At 43.2% G+C, this 17,340-nt stretch overlaps 1 protein-coding gene across 1 annotated transcript; it reads left to right on the forward strand.

The window, feature by feature from the left end:
- The first annotated feature begins 347 nt into the window (after positions 1-347).
- Positions 348-12,849, forward strand: LOC117398960 (coronin-1A-like). Its single transcript, XM_033998054.3, has 11 exons — positions 348-456; positions 5,420-5,630; positions 6,619-6,741; positions 7,537-7,666; positions 8,365-8,546; positions 9,360-9,479; positions 9,948-10,052; positions 10,357-10,502; positions 10,716-10,773; positions 11,139-11,348; positions 11,610-12,849. The coding sequence occupies exons 2-11, from the start codon at positions 5,433-5,435 to the stop codon at positions 11,706-11,708; spliced, it is 1,371 nt and encodes a 456-aa protein (XP_033853945.1). The 5' UTR covers positions 348-456; positions 5,420-5,432; the 3' UTR covers positions 11,709-12,849.
- The last annotated feature ends 4,491 nt before the right edge of the window (positions 12,850-17,340 follow it).

Below are 17,340 nucleotides of genomic sequence, written 5' to 3' on the forward strand. Positions count from 1 at the left end.
TGTTCTTTAAGACTGGTATCTGTTATGATCTGTTGTGTAAATTGCTATTTCAGGTTTTTCACTCCATCTTATTCATATGGTTTTGTATGTCACACGCATCCACAGTGTTTTACTGTTTGTAGCGCTTTGTGATGGTGGTCCGCTGTGAAAGGCGCCGTATAAAATAAATATTGATTGATTGACTGATTGTCAATCGGGGTATACATTGGGGAGGGAGGAGTAGAAAAAGAGAGGGCGCTGCCTATACTAAAAGGGGAAGTAGCGCTCTCTCTCTCTCTCTCTCTCTCTCTCTCTCTCTCTCTCTCTCTCTCTCTCTCTCTCTCTCTCTCTCTCTCTCTCTCTCTCTCTCTCTCTCTCTCTCTGAAATAAAAAGTCACCGTTACTGATAAGGCATCTGTCATTATACTTCCGTGCACCCGGCCCCGGCACAGCTCGCTTTTTATAAACTACATACAGGTAGGAACCGCTTTCTTTTATAGTGTGTGTGTGTGTGTGTGTGTGTGTGTGTGTGTGTGTGTGTGTGTGTGTGTGTGTGTTTGTGTGTGTGTGTGTGTGTGTGTGTGTGATCAATGATTTTAATTATAGACTAAGCAGAAGCCCGTGAGCTTCATTATAGATCGAATGTGTATCACAGGACGGGCTAGTCTGTGATACTGATAGTGAGCAGTGAATGAGGTTGCGTTACTAAAATACTTAAAAAAATAACAGTACATATTATTATTATTATTATTATTATTATTATTATTATTATTATTATTATTATTATTATTATTATTATTATTCAGTACTGCTATATTGGTGTGCTCTGCGCGGGCGTTTCCTGTATACAACACATGTAACAGATGCGGTTATTTTCTGTACAGTTATTCATTTTATGCAAACTGTGTATCTGTAAAATATGTTTTTAAAAAAAGGTATATTTCATTATTATTTTCTTGAAGCGCTCAGTTAAACGTACTCAATAATCAATGCAAAGAACTCGCTTGTTTCCTGTTGAAGACAGGCGCGCATTTAGCGCTGCAGAGCCGGTCTGTGCTTTTTCCTTACAGATTATATGCGTAAATCTAAAAAGATTATTTTAAAAAAATGAACGAAAAGACCTAGACATTGTTTTTAAATTTAATTTCAGAAAATAATCTGGGTGCAAACTTTACACTGCAACAAAATCATTTCTGCAAGTGTATTTATTTGCATGTATAGATATACAGGGAGTTGCAAAACAAATATTATAGAAGAGGAACCAGGGGAGTGGGTGGGGGTGGGGGTGGGGGGGGTGGGGGTGGGGGGGGGAGCTGTTAGAAGCTATTTCACATACAAGGCAAGGATTTCCTGTAAAATACTACCAGTATAATAATTGCATTGTTTTTTCAGTTTTAATTTTTCATCCTGAATTGTAACAGATACTGCTGCATGTAGTAGCAGAAGCCTGCTCTGCTCTTTTCTGTTCTGCTCTGCTCTGCTCTGCTCTGCTCTGCTCTGCTCTTTTCTGTTCTGCTCTGCTCTGCTCTGTTCTGCTCTTTTCTGTTCTGTTCTGCTCTTTTCTGTTCTGTTCTGCTCTTTTCTGTTCTGTTCTGCTCTGCTCTGTTCTCTTCTGCTTTGCTCTGCTCTGCTCTGTTCTGCTCTGTTCTGCTCTGCTCTTTTCTGTTCTGCTCTGTTCTGCTCTGTTCTGCTCTGCTCTTTTCTGTTCTGCTCTGCTCTGCTCTGCTCTGCTCTGTTCTGCTCTTTTCTGTTCTGTTCTGCTCTGCTCTGTTCTCTTCTGCTTTGCTCTGCTCTGCTCTGTTCTGCTCTGTTCTGCTCTGCTCTTTTCTGTTCTGCTCTGCTCTGCTCTGTTCTGCTCTTTTCTGTTCTGTTCTGCTCTGCTCTGTTCTCTTCTGCTTTGCTCTGCTCTGCTCTGCTCTGCTCTGCTCTTTTCTGTTCTGCTCTGTTCTGCTCTGTTCTGCTCTGCTCTGCTCTGTTCTGCTCTGTTCTGCTCTGCTCTTTTCTGTTCTGCTCTGCTCTGCTCTGTTCTGCTCTTTTCTGTTCTGTTCTGCTCTGCTCTGTTCTCTTCTGCTTTGCTCTGCTCTGCTCTTTTCTGTTCTGTTCTGTTCTCTTCTGCTTTGCTTTGCTCTGCTCTGCTCTGCTCTTTTCTGTTCTGCTGTGCTCTGCTCTGCTCTGTTCTCTTCTGCTTTGCTCTTTTCTGTTCTGCTCTTTTCTGCTCTTTTCTGTTCTGCTCTTTTCTGTTCTGCTCTGCTCTGCTCTGCTCTGCTATGTTCTGCTCTGCTCTGCTCTGCTCTGCTCTGCTCTGTTCTGCTCTTTTCTGTTCTGCTCTATTCTGCTCTGCTATGTTCTGCTCTGCTCTGCTCTGTTCTGCTCTGCTCTGCTCTGCTCTGCTCTGCTATGTTCTGCTCTGCTTTGCTCTGCTTTGCTCTGCTCTGCTCTGTTCTGCTATGTTCTGCTCTGTTCTGTTCTGCTCTGCTCTGCTCTGTTCTGCTCTGTTCTGCTCTGCTCTTTTCTGTTCTGCTCTGTTCTGCTCTGCTTTGCTCTGCTCTGCTCTGTTCTGCTCTGTTCTGCTCTACTCTTTTCTGTTCTGCTCTGTTCTGCTCTGTTCTGCTCTGCTCTTTTCTGTTCTGCTCTGCTCTGCTCTGCTATGTTCTGCTCTGCTATGTTCTGCTCTGCTCTGCTCTGCTCTGTTCTGCTCTGTTCTGCTCTGCTCTTTTCTGTTCTGCTCTGTTCTGCTCTGCTCTGCTCTTTTCTGTTCTGCTCTGTTCTGCTCTGTTCTGCTCTGCTCTTTTCTGTTCTGCTCTTTTCTGTTCTGCTCTGTTCTGCTCTGCTCTTTTCTGTTCTGCTCTGTTCTGCTCTGTTCTGCTCTGTTCTGCTCTGCTCTTTTCTGTTCTGCTCTTTTCTGTTCTGCTCTGCTCTGCTCTGCTATGTTCTGCTCTGCTATGTTCTGCTCTGCTCTGCTCTGTTCTGCTCTGTTCTGCTCTGCTCTTTTCTGTTCTGCTCTGTTCTGCTCTGTTCTGCTCTGCTCTTTTCTGTTCTGCTCTGCTCTGCTCTGCTATGTTCTGCTCTGCTATGTTCTGCTCTGCTCTGCTCTGCTCTGCTCTGTTCTGTTCTGTTCTGCTCCGCTCTGTTTTGTTCTGTTGGGCTCACAGAGTGGCACACAGGTCATGTGGCTCAGGGGTCATGGTGGAGGAAGCTTGATTATTCTGTCTTGTTGCATGATAGTTGTCAGGGGGTTTGGTAGTTTGGGACTCCTGATTTTGGCCTTAATACTGAACACAGGGGTTGCCTTTTTATGAGGTGGCCTTAAAGCTACGTTATATTGAAATGAGTTGAAACTTTGTAACTGCCTTTGTCAGGGTGTGGAGTTCATTGTGTTGCTTGCGGTCTTTCAGTAAGAAACAGAGCAGAATTGAAAGTACCTGCAAACCATAGGTTCAGAAAACAGGAAACTACCTACCACACCCTGTAGACTGTCTAGAATCATGTCCTTATTAAAGTTTCTCATAGTAAAAACATAGTAAAGTGCAGTAAAGCATGGCAAAGCATAGGGAAGCATTGTAAAGCACAGAGAGGTCTGGTAAAGCATAGGGAAGCATTGTAAAGCACAGAGAGGTCTGGTAAAGCATAGGGAAGCATTGTGAAGCACAGAGAGGTCTGGTAAAGCATAGGGAAGCATTGTAAAGCACAGAGAGGTCTGGTAAAGCATAGGGAAGCATTGTAAAGCACAGAGAGGTCTGGTAAAGCATAGGGAAACATTGTAAAGCACAGAGAGGTCTGGTAAAGCATAGGGAAGCATTGTAAAGCACAGAGAGGTCTGATAAAGCATAGGGAAGCATTGTAAAGCACAGAGAGGTGTGGTAAAGCATCGGGAAGCATTGTAAAGCACAGAGAGGTATGGTAAAGCATAGGGAAGCATTGTAAAGCACAGAGAGGTCTGGTAAAGCATAGGGAAGCATTGTAAAGCACAGAGAGGTATGGTAAAGCATAGGGAAGCATTGTAAAGCACAGAGAGGTCTGGTAAAGCATAGAGAAGCATTGTAAAGCACAGACAGGTGTGGTAAAGTATAGGGAAGCATTGTAAAGCACAGAGAGGTCTGGTAAAGCATAGGGAAGCATTGTAAAGCACAGAGAGGTGTGGTAAAGCATAGGGAAGCATTGTAAAGCACAGAGAGGTCTGGTAAAGCATAGGGAAGCATTGTAAAGCACAGAGAGGTCTGGTAAAGCATAGGGAAGCATTGTAAAGCACAGAGGTATGGTAAAGTGTATTAAAAAAACAGGGTAAACTAACCCTTATAAAAAGTTTCCCATAGTAAAAGCACAGCAAAGTGTAATAAAGCACAGGGAGGCCTTAATATTGAAGTAGGCTTACATTGCTGTCAATAGGAGCAAATCAGGACTGTAAAAAAATAGGTCTTAATAGTGATGTGGCCTTAAACTGAGGTGTTATTTAGAGTCTAATTAACCTGTTTGAATTAAAAAATGACCCCACCCTGGACCGGATTTAGCAGCGACAGTTATCCCTTTCACTACGGAAATAGGAGGTGTGATGTGTCTGCCAGATCATGTCCTTATAAGTCGTTTTCTTTCTTTCTCTCTCTCTCTCTTTTTTTTCTGTTGTGTTTGCATTATCTCCTGGTGTCTGAGAAACATTTTCGGTTTTGCTGTGCAGCTTACAGGAAGGCTTGAGGTTGACTCTCTTCTGGTTTATCGGTTTCAGATCTAACTTTAGTCCTCCGCGCAACTTGCAGAGACACTCAGCTGCAAACTTCCTGTTTTGTTGTAAAAGTTTCACGCTGAATTTCTCAAGAAGCAGACTAAAGTTTCAAAATGAAAACGCTCCTGGTATAGAGTGAGGGGGTGGACAGCCGCCTGTCTCTCTCTGCATCACCTACCCCCTCCAGTTCGGAACCCATGCTCCAGAGAAAGGGGAAAGGCAGGACTGAGAGGCTGGTGAATTAGTACTGTGTTTTAGTGATTTAGTTCAATGATTCAGAAAAAAAAAACTTCATTTGTTCCTCTAATGTCCAGCTCTCCCAGTCTAGAGCTCTGGCCAAAAGTTTTGCACCCCCCTATAGAATGAACTCATTTTGCTTCATAAAGTCATGTGAAACCTGATGAATAATGTTGCCTTAACATATTGAATAACACTTTGTAGTTTTCCATATACTTAACAAAAAACTGACAAAAATTGAAAAATGTGACATTTCGAAATCTTACATGAAATACTACTATTATGACCTCCGGCAGACGTTTGCGATATCATTTTGTTTCTTTTTGTTAAATTATGTTCATGTATATATTTTTTAAAGTATGTCTCAATCCTAAAATTCTAGATGATGCAAAACGTTTGGCAGCTGTTGTCTCTGATGCATTCTTCTGTGTGTTTCTCTCCCAGTGCTCCCAGTCCCTAATGCGTTCCTCTGTGTTTCTCTCCCAGTGCTCCCAGTACAATGGCTCCGAAGGTGGTGCGCTCCAGTAAGTTCAGGCATGTGTTTGGTCAGGGCGTGAAGGCTGATCAGTGCTATGATGACGTCCGCATCTCTCAGATGACGTGGGACAGCAACTTCTGCACCGTCAACCCCAAATTCGTGGCCATGATCGTGGAGGCCAGTGGGGGCGGGGCGTTCATGGTGCTGCCGCTGAGCAAGGTGAGAGAGAGAGACCAGAGTACACTCCACCCCCTCCTCCCTCCCTTCTTTCCAACTATCCCTCCTCTCCTCCCTCCCTCCCTCCTTTCCAGCTATCCCTCCTTCCCCTCTCCCTCCTCTTACATTAAGCCCTGTACCCTTAATTATACATGGTTTGTTTTTGTGCTTTACAATGCTTATCTAAGCTTTACCGTGCTTCCACGGTGCTTTATTACACTTTGCTGTGTTTTTACTGTGGGAAACTTTTGTAAGGGTTAGTTTACCATGGTTTGTTTTTTAATATGCTTTACCAGACCTCTCTGTGCTGAAAAATATGAAGGAATCTTATATTTGAAAACATTAAATATATATTTTACCTTAAAAGGAGATGTGCTTGTCGTGGGCCTGGTACAGGAAGTGGTAATATTGAAAACATGAAGTGGTTTTAGTGAGCTGTGTGATGCTGAGAAGAGAGGGACAGAGGGAGGGGGAGGGGGAAGCGGCCAGCATGTTTGAAATGCTTTCTTGAAATTAAATTAAATTCATCTGACTCTGTGTGTGTGTGTGTGTGTGTGTGTGTGTGTGCGTGTGCCTCTGTCTCTGTGTGTGTATGTCTGTGTGTATGTGTCTCTGTGTGTGTTTGTCTGTGTGTCTGTGTGTGTGTGTGTGTGTGTGTATGTGTCTCTGTGTGTGTTTGTCTGTGTGTCTGTGTGTGTGTGTGTGTGTGTGCACGTCTCTGTGTGTCTCTGTGGTGTGTCTCTGTGTGTGTGTCTCTATGTGTGTCTCTGTGTGAGTGTCAGACTAAGTTTAATAATTAATTACTCCAAACAGGCCATGGTTCCAGTTAATCTGTGCATTAGACCGCTTTTACCCATGTCTGTATCTGTGTATCTCAGTCTCTCTGTTTCTGTCTCTCTCTCTGTCTCAGTGTCAGTGTGTTTCTCTCCTCTCTCTCGTTCTTCCTCTGTGTCTCTCTGTGTTTAACCCTGTCTCCTCTCTCCTCTCTCAGACGGGGCGTGTTGATATGTCTCAGCCACTGGTCTGCGGTCACACCGGTCCTGTTCTTGATATCGAGTGGTGTCCGCACAACGACAACATCATCGCCAGCGGCTCAGAGGACTGCACCGTCATGGTGAGACCCAAATGACACACCCTATAGACCCCATGAAGCCCTATAGACACCCTATAGACCCTATGAACCCCTATAGACACCCTATAGACCCTATGAACCCCTATAGACACACCCTGTAGACCCTATGAACCCCTATAGACCATATGAACCCTATAGACACACCCTATAGACCCTATTAACCCCTATAGACACACCTTATAGATCCCATGAACCCTATAGACACACCCAATAGACCTTATGAACCCCTATAGACACACCCTTTAGACCCCATGAAGCCCTATAGACACCATATAGACCCTATGAACCCCTATAGACCCTATGAACCCTATAGACACACCCTATAGACCCTATAGAACCCCTATAGACACACCCTATAGACCCAATGAACCCCTATAGACACACCCTATAGACCCTATGAACCCCTATAGACCCTATGAACCCTATAGACACACCCTATAGACCCTATAGAACCCCTATAGACACACCCTATAGACCCAATGAACCCCTATAGACACACCCTATAGACCCTATGAACCCCTATAGACCCTATGAACCCTATGAACCCCTATAGAACCCCTATAGACCCTATGAACCCCTATACACACCCTATAGACCATATGAAGCCCACCCCTATAGGCACCATAAACAACCCGTAGAGACAGCCTGTAGACCCTTTTGACACTCCCTATAAACCCACCGAACCACACGCCCCCTGTGGACCAGTACAGTGTATCTACAATAACAATGATGATGAATACTGAATAACAGAGCCTGCCTGTCTGTCTGTCTCTTCAGATCTGGGAGATCCCAGATGGGGGTCTGACTCGGCCAATCACAGAGCCCGTGGTCACCCTGGAGGGGCACTCCAAACGAGTGGGAATCCTGAGCTGGCACCCCACCGCTCACAACGTGCTTCTGAGTGCAGGTACCCCGAGATACAGAGGCACCCCGAGATATACACTGAGACACACTGAGACATCCCGAGATACACACTGAGATACACAAACACCCCGAGATACACACTGAGACACTGAGATACACTGATACACCCCGAGATACACACTGAGATACACAGACACCCCGAGATACACACTGAGACACTGAGATACACTGATACACCCCGAGATACACACTGAGATACACAGACACCCCGAGATACACACTGAGACACTGAGATACACTGATACACCCCGAGATATACACTGAGATACACAGACACCCCGAGATACACACTGAGACACTGAGATACACTGATACACCCCGAGATATACCCCGAGATACACACTGAGACACCCAGAGATATACACTGAGATACACAAACACCCCGAGATACACACTGAGACACACTGAGACACCCCGAGATACACACTGAGACACTGAGATACACCCCGAGATATACACTGAGATACACAAACACCCCGAGATACACACTGAGACACACTGAGACACACAGAGACACACACTGAGATACATGCTGAGATATTTAAGAAGTGAGGGGTCTGAGTGGGATAAAAGGGGGGATAAATGTCCCAGCCATTCTGTTACAGGGCTGTGACTGGCAGTGTGTGTGCGTGAGTGTGTGTGTGTATTGTGTCATTGACTCTGGCCTTGTGTGTGTTTCAGGCTGTGATAACGTGGTGATCATCTGGAACGTGGCTCGTGGTGAGCCGGTTATCACCCTGGACTCCATGCACACGGACATGATCTACAGCGCCTGCTGGAACGCCACGGGCAGCCAGATCGTCACATCCTGCAAGGACAAGAAAATCAGAGTCATCGATCCACGCAAAGGGAGTGTGGTGGTGGTGAGTGAGTGGAGACACAGCCCACACTCACAGTGAGTGGAGACACAGCCCACACTCACAGTGTGGTGCTTGTGAGTGGAGACACAGCCCACACTCACAGTGTGGTGCTTGTCAGTGGAGACACAGCCCACACTCACAGTGTGGTGCTTGTGAGTGGAGACACAGCCCACACTCACAGTGTGGTGCTTGTGAGTGGAGACACAGCCCACACTCACAGTGTGGTGCTTGTGAGTGGAGACACAGCCCACACTCACAGTGTGGTGCTTGTGAATGGAGACACAGCCCACACTCACAGTGTGGTGCTTGTGAGTGGAGACACAGCCCACTGAGATACAGGAGAAGATGTTTATTAAACATTTGGTGAATTTGGTGCAATTACCCGTCTACATCTGCTTTATGCAACGCGGAATGATTAAACATCTGCTTAGCAGCATCGAATACGAGAAACATATTCAATGACTATTATTATTATTATTATTATTATTTGTTTATTTAGCAGACGCCTTTATCCAAGGCGACTTACAGAGACTAGGGTGTGTGAACTATGCATCAGCTGCAGAGTCACTTACAACTACGTCTCACCCGAAAGACGGAGCACAAGGAGGTGAAGTGACTTGCTCAGGGTCACACAATGAGTCAGTGGCTGAGGTGGGATTTGAACCGGGGACCTCCTGGGTACAAGCCCTTTTCTTTAACCACTGAACCACACAGCCTCCTTGTTGTATAACAATGTGTGTTCATTTACTGCACATTGTAATACAGTGGGTGCAGGAATAATGTTTGTCTCCTCACGTCTTCCCCTTTCCTCTCCAGGAGAAAGACAAGCCCCACGAGGGCAGTCGTCCGGTGCGCGCCATCTTCGTGTCGGAGGGGAAGATCCTGACAACTGGCTTCAATCGCATGAGTGAAAGACAGGTGGCGCTGTGGGACCCGGTGAGTGCTGAGCTACACACACTGTCTCTGTACTGCACTGCACTGCATTGTCTCTACTACACTGCACTGTGTTTACTGCACTGCATTTGTCTATACCATTGGTTTTCAAACATTTTAGGCCCCGTACCCCCTTCCAAATAATGTAGTCTACCGCGTACCCCCATCTGATTTTAGGGTCATAATTAGGGGTCTACCTAATTAGGGATTTTGCGGAAATATGGAAATTGAGGGGTCACTGCGAAATTCACATCTTTTAAGGGCCAGTTCATACCGGACTAGTACAGAGAGAAAAAAGAAAAGAAACCCAATTTAAATGAACTACTGCACACCGCAAGCGATGCAAACTCTTAATTCTCTAAGATAGGCTTTTTTTTATTTTTCACCGTCCTGTGTGTATTGCACTTTGCGCTGCGCAGTCTCTGTACTGCAATATTGCCCTTGTCTTCTCAATGTTTTGTTCTTGCTCAGAAACACTTGGAGGAGCCCCTGACTCTCCAGGAGTTGGACACCAGCAGTGGAGTGCTGCTGCCCTTCTTTGACCCCGACACCGGCATCGTGTATCTGTGTGGCAAGGTAGGGGTTAAACACACACACTGAGATATACACTGAGACTGAAATACACTGACGTGCACGCAGTTAGAGTGAGACACACACTGAGATGCAGTAAGACACACATGAGATAAACTGATACAGACATAGACACAGACACTGGCACACACACACACACACACTGAGATACACTGACACTGAAGCACACACGCACACACACACACACACAGACACACATGACAATTTGAAGGTTAAATGTGGTTGAATTGGGATGTTTTGTTTTCTGTATTGTTATTTAAAATCTCTCCGTTTCTCTCTCTCCCTGCAGGGGGACAGCAGTATCCGGTACTTCGAGATCACCGATGAGCAGCCCTACGTTCACTACCTCTCCATGTACACCAGCAAGGAGTCCCAGAGGGGCCTGGGATACATGCCCAAGAGAGGCCTGGAAGTCAACAAGTGTGAGATCGCTAGGTGAGAAAGAGCAAGGGACATGGAGAGAGAGAGAGAGAGAGAGAGAGAGAGAGAGAGAGAGAGAGAGAGAGAGAGAGAGAGAGAGAGAGAGAGAGAGAGAGAGAGAGAGAGAGAGAGAGAGAGAGAATGGGAGCTTTGAATGTGTGTGTTTGTGGATTTGTGATTCTCAGATGAATCTCGTATAATTCCCAGTTCAATCTATTCTCTCTGCAGATTTTACAAACTCCATGAGAGAAAGTGTGAGCCAATTGTGATGACCGTCCCGCGCAAGGTAAATGTGTAGCGACTCTGTAGTGACTGTGTAGTGACTATGTAGTGACTGTGTAGTGAATGTGTATTGACTCTGTAGTGACTGTGTAGTGACTATGTAATGACTGTGTAGTGACTGTGTATTGACTCTATAGTGACTGTGTAGTGATTGTGTATTGACTCTGTATTGATTGTGTATTGACTCTGTAGTGACTCTGTAGTGAATGTGTACTGATTCTGCATTGATTCCGTATTGACTCTCTAGTGACTGTGTCCTGTTCCAGGAGGACCTCTATCCCGACAGTGACTCTGTATTGATCCTGTATTGATGGTGTATTGATCCTATATTGATCCTGTATTGATGGTGTATTGATGGTCCCGTTCCAGTCAGACCTGTTCCAGGAGGACCTCTATCCCGACACGGCCGGGCCGGAGCCCTCGGTCGAGGCAGATGATTGGTTCGCTGGGCGGGACGGGGAGCTGATTCTCATCTCGCTGAGGGACGGCTTTGCGGCGACGAAAACACGAGAGTTCAAAGTGAACAAGACGCTGCTCGCCAAAACCACGGCTACCGCCCGGCCAAGCGTCGAAGCCAGCGTGAGTATAACCAGTAACACTCCAGTATAACCAGTACCACTCCAGTATAACCAGTACCACTCCAGTAAAACCAGTACCACTCCAGAATAACCAGTAACACTCCAGTAAAACAAGTAACAGTCCAGTAAAACCAGTAACAGTCCTGTATAAACAGTAACACACCAGTATAACCAGTACCACTCCAGTATAACCAGTAACACACCGGTCAACAAGACCCGACCCGGACCTCTGCCTGACCTCTGACCTCTGCCTCTGTTCCAGGACTTGCAGAGTCTGATTGATGAATTGAAGAAGCTGAAGACAGTCGTGGAGGAACAGAACAAGAGAATCTGTGAACTGGAGGGGAAAGTGGGGAAATAGAGAGAGGGGGAGAAAAGCAAAGCACTTCACAATTGTGCTACTACACTTCTACTGAGTTACTGTCTAAAACTGTCCAGCGAATGGCTCTCGAGCCCCATGACCCCATGACCCCATGACCCCACGGAGCTCCCCAATCAGCTCTCTTATTGAAGTGTCCACCAAGATTGAAAAGACTGCACGACTCCAGTCTAAACACAGCCCAATTCACAATGAAATACTGCAGCGTACTCACTACTATTGAGTGGCTTTGTCTTTACTGATAGTTCTTGGTCTCTCTGGTGATCAATATGGCTCTTTAGAGCAGCCCTGATTTGAATTAAATTCATCCAGAACCATTAAACACTGAAAAGTGGTGAATTCAGAAATGCTCAAATAAACAGAAAACATTAGAAAGACTTCTAGGCAAAACATTTGCCATTGAATGTATTAAATTCAAATTACATTCAAACTAAATTTCTTCGATAGAGTGGAAAGTTTTCACAGTACAAGATGTTGACTGTGGCAGCAATACTAGAGTAACTGTGTAGTAAAGTGGGAGTAACTCAGTTGAATGAGTAGAAGTGTTGTGTAGGGCAGCTAGTATTATAAATAATGCAGTATTAAATAATTATTTTATTTTATTTTATTTTCCTTAAAGTATTGTCTTGGGTAATGCACTAGAATGCATTCTAACCAAAGATCAGATTGAACTGATACAGAACAGAGAGTAGAGAGGACTTGTCAGGGATCAGGGGTTACAAGCACAGTATCAACATCCCCCTTAAGAAAAAACATTCCTTTTAAATGCAACAACAGCACAGTAACAGTATTTAGCCAGAAGGTGGTGCAAATGTGATATATATGATTAAAAAAATGTATTGGGAGGTTTCATCTGAGTTTAGCCTTAATATTTTTAACCATTAACCTCAAAACTTTAAAAATGTATAGCTAGGATATAGAAACAGATATGTTTTTTTTTTTAGTTTCAGGTTTTTACAGAACAAAATTACTTTGGTACATTAAAAAAAAAACATATTTGCTTGTTTGCTTTAAAAAAAAAAAAAAAGATGATTTTATGAACAAGATTAACCATTGCACCATAAAAATGTGTTGGTTCTTTTTGTGCACATAAATAAAAAGTGCCTTGTTTTAAAAAGAAAAACTGCCTCTTAATTGTGTTCTAGCTCAACTGGACAGCTGACAGGCCCTGGTTGTCAGAGAAGGTTAGGGTTAGGGTTAGGGAGGCTGAGGACTGAGTTACTCCGTCGCACCACAGTGCCCGCGGACTGGCCTGGTGAGCTCAAACACCTGCAGGCTAGTCTTTGTCCTCCAGGGGGCGGTAGCTTACATCTTCTGTGAAGCTCCTGTTTCTACCTCCTCTGTACTGCTGCAGTCTCTTCTATTCTACAGTCAGCACTCACACCTACAACCCTTTAAAATGTTGACTGCAGTGATGGTTAAAGGGTGTGGCAGATATCGGTCTATTTCATTCTGTTGCTCGAACCCTTGTCTGTTTTTCAGGGAACACAAAAAAAGATAGTGTCAAATACATAGCTGAAAGGGCACCACTTAGATGTGCTCTAGTTGTTTCGTTGGTACAGTACAGTATCTTAACAGAAATTTCAATTCGCAATGATTTAAAACGTCATAACGAAATGTTCTCCCTCTTCTAGGAAAGCAGTACAGCTGGGGATGGGGAGTTTGTTGCCGGATAACTTCAGTCAGACTACTTGCTCACGAAAGAGCTTTGAAACAGACTTTAAAGTTATAAGTGTAAAAAGTTGTCAGGATGTTAACAATGAAAAGAGAAATGACCGGTACGTTATTTAAACAGTTGTAGCACGTGGGGACGTGGAACACTAGATTTTTCGGAACAACACTACTTAATCAAGCAGTCAATCTTTATTTTTATATAGCGCCTTTCACAAAAATTTGCCTCAAAGCGCTGAACAAGAGAAAATAAAATAAAAATATATATTTTTAAGAAGAAATACTGAATAGATAATTGCAAGATATTTTAATGGGAATTAATTTTATTCTTAATACAGACAGTAAAACGCGACTGGCGTGTATGTGGGTAACATATATGAGTGCTGACTGGGTACTATCCTATCCTATTCTATGCTATTCCATTCTATTCTATTCTGTTGGGTTGGCCCATCTTGCTCGTTTGGTTGTTAGTAGCTTATTGATCCCAGAATCTCATCAAGCAGCTTCTTGAAGGATCCCAGGGTGTCAGCTTCAACAGCATTACTGGGGAGTTGGTTCCAGACCCTCACAATTTTCTGTGTAAAAAAGTGCCTCCTATTTTCTGTTCTGAATGCCCCTTTATCTAATCTCCATTTGTGACCCCTGGTCCTTGTTTCTTTTTTCAGGTCAAAAAAGTCCCCTGGGTCAACATTTTCTATACCTTTTAGGATTTTGAATGCTTGAATCAGATCACCGCGTAGTCTTCTTTGTTCAAGACTGAACAGATTCAATTCTTTGAGCCTGTCTGCATACGACATGCCATTCTAGTCGCTCTTCTTTGCACTCTCTAGAGCAGCAATATCCTTTTTGTAACAAGGTGACCAGAACTGAACACAATATTTTAGGTGAGGTCTTACTAATGCATTGTAAAGTTTTAACATTACTTCCCTTGATTGAAATTCAACACTTTTCACAATATATCCGAGCATCTTGTTGGCCTTTTTTATAGCTTCCCCACATTGTCTAGATGAAGACATTACAGAGTCAACATAAATGCCTAGGTCTTTTTCATAGATTCCTTCTTCAATTTCAGTATCTCCCATATGATATTTATAATGCACATTTTTATTGCCTGCGTGCAGTACTTTACACTTTTCTCTATTAAATGTAATTTGCCATGTGTCTGCCCAGTTCTGAATGCTGTCTAGATCATTTTGAATGACATTTGCTGCTGCAACAGTGTTTGCCACTGCTCCTATTTTTGTGTCGTCTACAAATTTAACAAGCTTGCTTACTATACCAGAATCTAACTCATTAATGTAGATTAGGAATAGCAGAGGACCTAATACTGATCCCTGTGGTACACCACTGGTTACCTCACTCCATTTTGAGGTTTCTCCTCTAATCAGTACTTTCTGTTTTCTACATGTTAACCACTCCCTAATCCATGTGCATGCATTTCCTTGAATCCCTACTGCGTTCAGTTTGAGAATTAATCTTTTATGCGGGACTTTGTCAAAAGCTTTCTGAAAACCTAAATAAACCATGTCGTATGCTTTGCAATTATCCATGGTCGATGTTGCATCCTCAAAAAAATCAAGCAGGTTAGTGAGACACGATCTCCCTTTCCTCAGTCGCTATTGAACTTGTGATCGTGTGGATGTATGAATTGTGTGTTATTATTATTATTATTATTATTATTATTATTATTAGTTTGGGACTGAACCCCGTGGGGTTTTGACTGGGCATTACACACTGGTGTGCATTGCATTTAAAGTACTAATAAAAGCTTCCTTTCACAGTGGAACTGTGTCGGGTCATTATTCTACTGCACTGCATCATCACTGCAAACCACTTTGCCACAGACATACAACACTTGATGTCTGCAAGGCAAGCAGCTACTAGCACCCCAGCAGAAGTATTCACTGGCTTTCAAGACAGATATAGCTGAGTATCATCAGCCTAACAACAGGTTCATAGAGCAGGCCAGATTAGCCTTGCTACACACCCCCATACAGACACCCAAACACACAACCCCCTACACACCCCCACCGCACACAAAATCATGAAGATTTCACAAACAGAAACAGAAGATAAAAGTAAAAACAACATCATTTAATATAGCCTTTTATGTTGCTCATAATCTGCTCAAAGTGTTGAATTTATCAGAGTTCTGTTCACCTAGTCATCACTGTGAGTTGATTAGTCACGCTAATACATTTGTAAGCAAACTGTTAAGATTTATTTTAAAAAAAACACACCTTTTCAAACTGATTGGCTCCGTTTAGAGTTGAATTGTAAAATCAATATTTGAAGACTGGATGACTTAAATTACCCATGTTAAAATCCACTATTCCAGTAGATCAAGCTAACTTTTTAAAATAATAATACTAATATTAATATCAATAATATACATTCAGAATGCTATGTTACAGGGTTCTGGAATAATGGTGGCATTTTTTATTACACATTTTTAGACAGTGCTCTTCGCACTCTTTCTAGAGCAGCAATATCCTTTTTGTAATGAGGTGACCAGAACTGAACACAATATTCTAGATGAGGTCTTACTAATGCATTGTAAAGTTTTAACATTACTTCCCTTTATTTAAATTCAACACTTTTTTCTATATATCCAAGTATCTTGTTGCTTTTTTTTTTTATAGCTTCCCCACAGATTAAGACATTTCTGAGTCAACATAAACTCCTAGGTCTTTTTCATAGATTCCTTCTTCAATTTCAGTATCTCCCATATGATATTTATAATGCACATTTTTATTGCCTGCGTGCAGTACCTTACACTTTTCTCTATTAAATGTAATTTGCCATGTGTCTGCCCAGTTCTGAATGCTGTCTAGATCATGTTGAATGATCTTTGCTGCTGCAACGGTGTTTGCCACAACCCCTATTTTTGTGTCATCTAGCTAATTTTCCATTTTGGATCTTATTATAGTTTCCATAAGTTTACATATAATAGAAGTCAGGTTTATTGTCCTGTAGTTACCTGGTTCGGTTTTGTCTCCCTTTTTGTGGATCGGTATTACGTTTGCAATTCTCCAGTCTGTCGGTACAAGCCCTGTGTCAAGAGACTGTTGCCTGATCTTAAGTTAGCAGTTTGTAAATAACTTCTTTCATTTCAGTCATGCCATACCTGTACCTTACAGGTTACAGCAGTCCTTAATTTTCATGCAACGGGTGCCATCCAGACAACAGCTGGGGACAGACCCTGCATCTGCCAGTCTTCTATAAAAGATACTGACTGATGTCAGATGCACTTTTCCATAGGGCAAGGGAGTATATAATATTTCCAATTGGGAATGTGGAACAAAATAGAACCAAACACAAATATTATCAGTTGCCTGGCTTCTTAAAAGTGCTCGGTGTAATAGACTGCACACATACAACTTATTTGTATACTATGGAAAGCCGGTAGAGACAAACGTTATAATTACGAGATAGTAAATCATAATTACGGAGAGTCTCCTAAGTATGAGAAAGTGGGTGCGTTAAGTGACTGAGAGGCTCACCGATGAAATCTGCTCAGCGGCTCCAAGGGAGCAGAACTGAACTCGCCGTTAACTGGGTTCTTGCACTGAGCTGCTCACTTAACGCGCCCAGTAAGTCGACAGGCTTTTTTTTGTTGTTTTTTTAGTGGCGGAACTGGGCTTCCATAATAATCGAGATGTATATTTATATATACGAATCTCTTAACACAATTGCTATATTAAGAACCCTAAAGTGTCGTTCATCACTCTGTCACAGCGCAGGCGATTTTATTTCAGTTGCTGCATTGTATCAATGAGAACACAGAAGCAAGCAGTGTCAGTGCATCTCCCCCATCCTCTGACAGGAAGCAGAGCAGAGAAATTATGGAGACATTGAATGTTGAAGTGGTTAAATACCCAGAATTACACAATCCTGAAAATGGAAAATATTGTCCAAATAATTTGTCCAAAACCAAGTTTTT

Source organism: Acipenser ruthenus, chromosome 44 (genome assembly GCF_902713425.1).
Source record: "Acipenser ruthenus chromosome 44, fAciRut3.2 maternal haplotype, whole genome shotgun sequence".
Classification (NCBI taxonomy): Eukaryota; Metazoa; Chordata; class Actinopteri; order Acipenseriformes; family Acipenseridae; genus Acipenser; species Acipenser ruthenus.

Bases quoted from the DNA above. Each gene is read 5' to 3' on its own strand.
- LOC117398960 (XM_033998054.3), top strand. From the start codon at position 5,433: ATGGCTCCGAAGGTGGTGCGCTCCAGTAAGTTCAGGCATGTGTTTGGT. The intron at 6,742-7,536 runs GTGAGACCCAAA...CTGTCTCTTCAG, and splicing joins CAGAGGACTGCACCGTCATG to ATCTGGGAGATCCCAGATGG. The intron at 10,053-10,356 runs GTAGGGGTTAAA...CTCTCCCTGCAG, and splicing joins TCGTGTATCTGTGTGGCAAG to GGGGACAGCAGTATCCGGTA.